Source organism: Erythranthe guttata, chromosome 5 (genome assembly GCF_056151865.1).
Source record: "Erythranthe guttata isolate IM_541 chromosome 5, IM_541, whole genome shotgun sequence".
NCBI classification, from domain to species: Eukaryota; Viridiplantae; Streptophyta; class Magnoliopsida; order Lamiales; family Phrymaceae; genus Erythranthe; species Erythranthe guttata.
The window spans coordinates 686,452-693,376 of record NC_142537.1 but is presented as its reverse complement, the minus strand read 5'-3'; the positions used below and the strand labels follow the sequence as shown (position 1 = coordinate 693,376).

General features: G+C 33.6%; 1 protein-coding gene across 4 annotated transcripts; it reads left to right on the top strand.

Annotated features, from left to right (window-relative positions):
• The first annotated feature begins 3,807 nt into the window (after positions 1-3,807).
• On the top strand, positions 3,808-6,925 carry LOC105974799 (hypothetical protein). Of its 4 annotated transcripts, none has more exons than XM_088818383.1 (9): positions 3,808-4,533; positions 4,908-4,994; positions 5,123-5,443; positions 5,528-5,663; positions 5,752-5,914; positions 6,013-6,141; positions 6,238-6,435; positions 6,529-6,651; positions 6,756-6,925. In XM_088818383.1, exons 1-9 carry the CDS (start codon positions 4,335-4,337, stop codon positions 6,861-6,863), a joined length of 1,464 nt encoding a protein of 487 aa, XP_088674509.1. In that variant the 5' UTR covers positions 3,808-4,334; the 3' UTR covers positions 6,864-6,925. The 4 variants fall into 4 exon arrangements, with proteins under 4 accessions (XP_088674509.1, XP_012855411.2, XP_012855412.2 ...); XM_012999957.2 differs by having other exon boundaries at positions 3,813-4,533; positions 5,108-5,443; XM_012999958.2 differs by having other exon boundaries at positions 3,830-4,533; positions 4,911-4,994; positions 5,108-5,443.

Sequence of the window (6,925 nt, the reverse complement as noted above, 5' to 3'; positions counted from 1 at the left end):
GAATATTGGTCAAACTTTTCAACTTATAATTATTTGTTCTTGACCATGGTAGATGTATTTTATTGCACAATTATTGGTCTTAATTATTAAAGTTGGCCCAAATCACAAACATTAAAATGGTCTCAACTACTATTTTCTTTAATAGTGGGCTTGTTCTGGGCCCGGGCCTGGGCCCGACCTGACTAAATGGGCTATTTTACCGTAAGTGTAGATTGGTATTAATTTTTATGTTAGTTGTTTGTTGAAATTTACATATTATAAATCATTGACTTGTTTTTTCAAAAAAATAAAAATAAATCATTGACTTGTTAATTCCGGAAATTGATATTTAAGCACAACAACTCCACTCTGATTCAATCCTCACAACTGATTTGACTCAACAACTCATGCACAGTCAATCAGTAAAGAAGAATACTCAGCCACTCTACCAAACCCTTAATTTATTTCCCAACAGTGTTTAATCACTCGCATAAGAATGTTAAACTTAGAAAAATGGTGGATATATATGAATACGTGTCCCCTTCTCTCTCACTCTCTCTCTCTCTCTCTCTCTTAGCCAAAGCAGCAACAGTCCGAAGTGTAGGATATGCTCCAGTGTCAAAGTCAACCGAGTAGGCCGATGATTCCATTAAGAGGTTGTCGGAAAAAAGACAAGGTTGAACGAATGTATAGCTAAATTAGGATTGAGAGAGAAGTGTATATACGTAAGTGAGGGTAAACCAATGATTAACTCATTCGATTTGAACGGTCGAGTTCTGGTTTTGGTTTAAGCTGATTCGGGCTTAAAATAAAGCGGCCCATTTCCTTGAGTGGGCCCAATCACAAAGTTTAATTTTAAGTCCATTACTCAACACATTAATATTTCAAGTCCAGTTTGTTTTAAATTTAAAGATTTGAGACAATATATTATACAATATATAATTGAAATTTCATTTCATTCCAATGGGCAGTACTGTATATAAGTACTGTATGTATTGATTTGATTTCCCAGTAATTACTGTATGTATAATGTATGGCGTGGGATTTGAATCAGGTCCAAGTAATCAATGCCTGACTATACATTTTTTCTTCTAAATAAAATAAATAAATTCCAACTCAATAAAGTTATTACATTTATTGTAATCCACTAACTCTATATTTAATTTTTCTATAACAAGTGAGTTTTCCAATGCAGATCTGAATTTATTTTACTAGTATCCTTTTTAGTCTTTATGAGGAAACCAATATTCAAATAGAGTGTGCGTTAATATACAAATATTAATATTTTTAAACATTATTTCTTTGAAAAAAAAAGGAAAAAGAAAAAAGTGCAGTCACATATAACCAGGGGGTGTAAATGAGCCGAGTCTGCTCGACAAAAACTCGAACTCAAACTTGAATTTTTCGAGATCGAGCTTTCTGACGAGTTGAGCCCAAACTCATTTTTAGTTGCTATTGAGCTTGCGGGACTCACGAGTTTTTTATTATTAATTATTTTTATATTAGTTCAAGAAAATGACACTTGAACATAAGAATCACAATAATAATATCTTAGAAGATTCTTATTGCTTAAATTTAGAAGCCATTTATATGTGGTATCAATTTCTCCACCATGCAATCACTCTGAATTGGCAAAAAATCTCATTGCATTTAAATAAAAAATAATTTCTGAATAAGACATTCGTGACGACAAAGTATAAGTTTATTTATTTATTTTAATTTCTAAATAATTATTGTTATATTTACATTTTTATAATATAAAAGAAAAGTGAAAACAACAAGTGGGGCCCACAGAACACAAATAGTTGTTTTCCACAAGGTACACCTGAGTTGCCCAATCATTGAAGTTAAATAATTGGCTTAAATTTAGAGGGAAGTCTCTATTACCTGCTGGATAAATACATGTACTCAATAAAATGTTGGACAATATTTAATTCTTAAATATATATATATTGCTGTCTACATAAATATGTGGCTCACAAACAGTATTGAAAGCTGAAACAACTCACCCTGTGACAATTATTTTTCATAATTATGCTATCCAAGAAATTTAAATTCAAATCAATCCTGCATCTACTTTTTACTGGGGTTCATTAAATTTGTAGGTGGTAATTTTATTTTTGGAGACAGTAAAAATAGGTTCAAGATGCTTAAGTGGAGACAGTACATTGAGAACACATGTGTCTTGGTGGTTGAGGTTTGTTATGACTTTTATAACTTTTTTACTATGGTACTTCTACAATTTTACTCTTCATGGATGAAAGTCAACAGAAATATAATAATAATAATCATAATAATATATTACAAACACCCATGAGGTATGGTCAAATTACAAAAATACCCCTCTTGTTTGGATAATTACAGCCACCGCCTCACCTCCTCAAATTTAGTGGAATCTTCGAGATTATATGAAATATTATCACTTTTGTACCCGTTTTATACCATTCAAACTCTACATTATGAAGCAAGATGATCATAATATGTGATTTTTAGCTTGTATATATCAGTTTGTGGTGCATCGGAAACTGTATTTTTACACAAAACGAGTACAAACTAGATTACATTCCACGGAATCTAGATGATTATGTTGAATTTGACACACCATAAGGGTGGAGGTGTAAGAAAAAATTATAGTTGAGGGGGGTATATGTAATTATCCAAGCAAGATAGGAGTTTTGTAATTTGATCATACCTTAGGGGTGTTTGTAATTTACCCTATTATTTTTTATGTTTTTTATTTCAGTGAAACAGAAGATGAAGAAAATTGAAGGTGGTCTGGGGGTGCATGATTATGCTGTGCTGCTAAAACAGTGTAAAAACAGCCGCAATTAAAGAAGCAGCAGATGGGCCGGCCCACTTTTTACCATTCCTTAATCATTACCAACATTATGTGCACACACAAAACAAATTTAAATAATCTGTATCAAAATTCGAAATCCCTGAATTCAGAACAAGCCCCGATAAATATTTAATGGATAAATGTAAATCATGGTTACTCAAGACCCGAAATTATATAAATAACTAAATAAGTTGTAAATGTAAGGGAAAAACACACTAAATATTTAAGTAATTATTTGCAATAATATATTCTATTAATTTGGTTTTTGTAAAAGCTTTTCAAAGTAAAAATAAATAAATTTGATAACACATTATATAATTTGATTTTAAGAGAAGAAATATAAATTCCCTTTACATTTAAGAAATTTACGGGTAAATTACAGCCACCTCCTGATGTAATGTCAAATTATGAAAAAAATTCATTTTTTTTTAGGTAATTATAACCACCTTCCTCAACTATGAATTTGACATTCTTATAGTGTCGAATTCAACAGAATTTTCTGGGTTAAGTGGAATGTTCTCTACTTTGTATTCGTTTTGAGCAAAAATACAGTTTCTAATGAACCACAATCTAATGATGTTTACAAATGAAGAGAAACATCTTATGATCATCTTGTTTCAAAATGTAAAGCTAAACAAACGTGTAAGAAGATTAACAATTGGGGAGGTGAATATAATAAAACAAACATGTAAGACTTTTTCATAAATTAACTTTACTTAAGGGGCTGACCTTAATTTTATCCAAGATTTAATCTTGTGACAGTAATAAGCTGTAAAAAAAACTTATCGAAAAGTAGTGTTGGATATTGGTGACGAACGAGCGAAGTCAGCAAAACGTTAAAAAAAGAAACGCACACACGCGCTGAAAATTGAAAAACCCCCACTCCCCACACGTTTGACCATTCGGATTTTCGCCACGTGTCCAAGTAGGGCCCACGCACCCAACTGCCGCCACTGATATTTCCATCTTCCCAAATCCTCTTCTATTCTATTCTATTCCGTGTTCAAAAATAAAATTAAAATAAATAAAGAATTCCTCGAATTTGACTTTTCTTTTTGGCTGGAGCTCTGAAAATCACGTATTTTACTATTTCCACACGCAAAAACACACACACATAATACACGCAGTTTTTGTTTTTGTGAATCTCTATACAGTGGGAGGTGATTAATTACAGCAAGAAAAAATAAAAATTAAAAATCATTTATTACAGAGAGAGAGAGAGAGAGAAAAGTAGAGGGGTGGGGGGTTATTTGATGCTGATGGGGTTCTCCTACTTTTCACGCTTTCTCTATCTAGAATGGAGTTCCTTCTCTCTCTAGACTTCTATTGTGGTTCATATTATACGAGACAGATATATACATAATATTATACAATGATTATTAGGCGATCCTTTTTAATTTAATTTATTTATTTTGGATGTCTCCAATCTGAATACACACGCTACGCTAGCCTTTGTTTTTATTTTTTTCATTTCCCCCAAATATTGTAATTATTGTAATTCTGGCTCGGATTTGAAATGGGGGGTTGCGTTTCCCGGCCGGAGAATTGCGTCGGAGGTAAGGGTTCAAGGAGGAAGAAGAATGGCGGTGGAAGAAGACGAAGGAGGGGTTGGAGGAAGAGGGACCCTTCTTCTTTGTCGGATCGATCATCGGATTTCGTCGAAAAGCTGCCGTCTTTGCCCGGCGATCGCTCCTTCCATAATCCCGCTTTTCACGGTTCACCTCTCTCTCTCTCTCTCTCTCTCTCTCTCTCTCTCTCTCTCTCTCTCTCTCTCTCTCTCTCTCTCTCTCTCTCTCTCTCTCTCTCTCTCTCTCTCTCATGTGTTGAATAATGGTGGTGTAATTGAATCTTGATCTACTTCTGTGATAGTGTTGAATGTACCAAGTGTTGATTTATTTTTAATTTTTATTTTTTATTTTTTTTGCATTCATTAGCTGTATAATTAGTTAATGAAGAACTAATTTAAAGATTTAATTTGTGATAGATGATTAGTTGCATATCCCATTTTAAATCAACCCAGACGAATAATTCGGAACAAATCTCGATTTTTTTCGGTTATTTGGTTATTGAATCTATCTTCTTGCAACAGCAGGTAGTGCCGACGAAGCATGGTTCGATTCTGCAGCCGTATTAGATTCCGACTGGAGCGACGAAGATTTCCAAAGTATTCCCGACGGTAATATATATATGCACATTAAAAATTCAATCTTTAACTAAAGTTTCAATTTTTATTTTTGATGATTGTAAATAAAAATCAAATCTTGCTGAAAAATAAGTTGATTCACACAGAATTGCTCTCTTTAGAACATTCCGATGACTCGTGCGTTGCGAATTCTGCGCGGAATTCGATAAGCGGAGCAGCTAAAACCGATGAACCGGTTATTGGATTAAAGCCTGTATTAGTGGATAAAGTATCCAGCTCAGCTGGAGAAACTAGTGGCGGTGACGAAGGTTTATTGGATAATTGTGGGATTATTCCGAGTAATTGTTTGCCTTGTTTAGCTTCAACTGTTAATAATGTCGAAAAGAGACGAACCTTAATTTCGAGCCCTACTAGTGCGAGAAAAAAGGCTGCCCTAAAACTTTCGTTTAAGTGGAAAGAAGGTCACCCCACAGCCGCTTTGTGTGAGTAGCCGATTAAATAAAATAATAATCTTCGATGATTATTAATTATTACTAATTATGTAACTAATCTTGATTTTGTTGCAGTTTCTTCGAAGGATTTGCTGCAAAGACCAATAGCGGGTTCGCAAGTACCGTTTTGCCCCTTGGGGAAGAGGGTTCCGGATAGTTGGTCGGATGTTGAGCCCGGGACTTTTAGGGTTCGGGGAGTTAGTTATTTGAGGTATATATTTATCATCACTCGAATATTTAGAAATAAATATTTTCTAATTTCTATTTTGTAATTTGGTTGTTTTCGTTTTTTTTGGCAGGGATAAAAAGAAGGAGCTTGCTCCGAATTGTGCTGCGTATTACCCGTTTGGGCTTGATGTGTTTTTATCTCAGAGAAAAATTAATCACATTGCTCGATTTGTCGAGCTTCCTCCGGTTAATTTATCAGGGAAATTACCGCCTATTCTCGTTGTAAATGTTCAGGTAATGAACAATTGCTATGTTTCACGTTTGTTGCAAATTATTTATTGACCTTTATAAAATAATTTTATATATTTATTTAATTTTTTCTGTTATTGCAGATACCGTTATACCCTGCAGCAATTTTTCAGGGCGAAACAGACGGAGAAGGAATAAGTTTCGTTTTGTATTTTAAACTTTCCGAAAGCTTTGCAAGGGACCTTCCACCTCATTTTCAAGAAAGTATTAGAGTGAGTTAATCGAGTTCACCGCACCCCTACTTTTTTTTATTATTTTCATTTTTTATGTGATATATGTAACATATATATATATTTTTACAACTACAGAAGCTAATTGACGACGAAGTCGAAAAAATGAAAGGGGGTTTTCGTGCAGAAACGGTCGTACCCTTTAGAGAAAGATTAAAAATACTCGGTCGTGTGGCAAATGTAGATGACCTTCCTATGAGTTCTGCAGAGAGGAAACTAATGCATGCCTACAATGAAAAACCCGTTCTTTCTCGCCCTCAACATCAATTCTACTCAGTAATATTTTTAGCCGCTTTCGAATTTGATCTATGTTTTAAAGATTAATAATATTTGATTCTCAAGAGGGTGTTTTTTTATTTTTTTTGCCAGGGTGAAAATTATTTCGAGATTGATTTGGATATGCATAGATTCAGCTACATTTCAAGAAAGGGATTTGAGACGTTTCTTGATCGGTTAAAGCTGTGTATATTGGATTTTGGATTAACAATTCAGGCAAGTATAGTTTTTTTTTCTTTCCCCCGAGTGATTAATAGATTCCGATTTTCTGGTTTGGAGTTGTTAATATTAATATATTTGTACTAATTTTTTTTCGACAGGGTAACAAAGCGGAGGAGTTGCCGGAGCAGATTTTGTGTTGTATACGTTTAAACGAAATCGATTATGTTAATTACCAACAACTTGGGATTTCCGAAGAAGAACCTTGAATCGTAGGACTTAAATATGTAACAATTCAAAATCAATGACAAAATAAATAATTTTTTTCATG

What these genes read in the sequence shown, in the direction of transcription:
- LOC105974799 (XM_012999957.2), top strand. Translation starts at nt 4,335, where the DNA reads ATGGGGGGTTGCGTTTCCCGGCCGGAGAATTGCGTCGGAGGTAAGGGT. An exon ending in TTTCCAAAGTATTCCCGACG is followed by an intron (nt 4,995 to 5,107) that starts GTAATATATATA and finishes TGATTCACACAG; the next exon opens with AATTGCTCTCTTTAGAACAT. An exon ending in CTCAACATCAATTCTACTCA is followed by an intron (nt 6,436 to 6,528) that starts GTAATATTTTTA and finishes TTTTTTTGCCAG; the next exon opens with GGTGAAAATTATTTCGAGAT.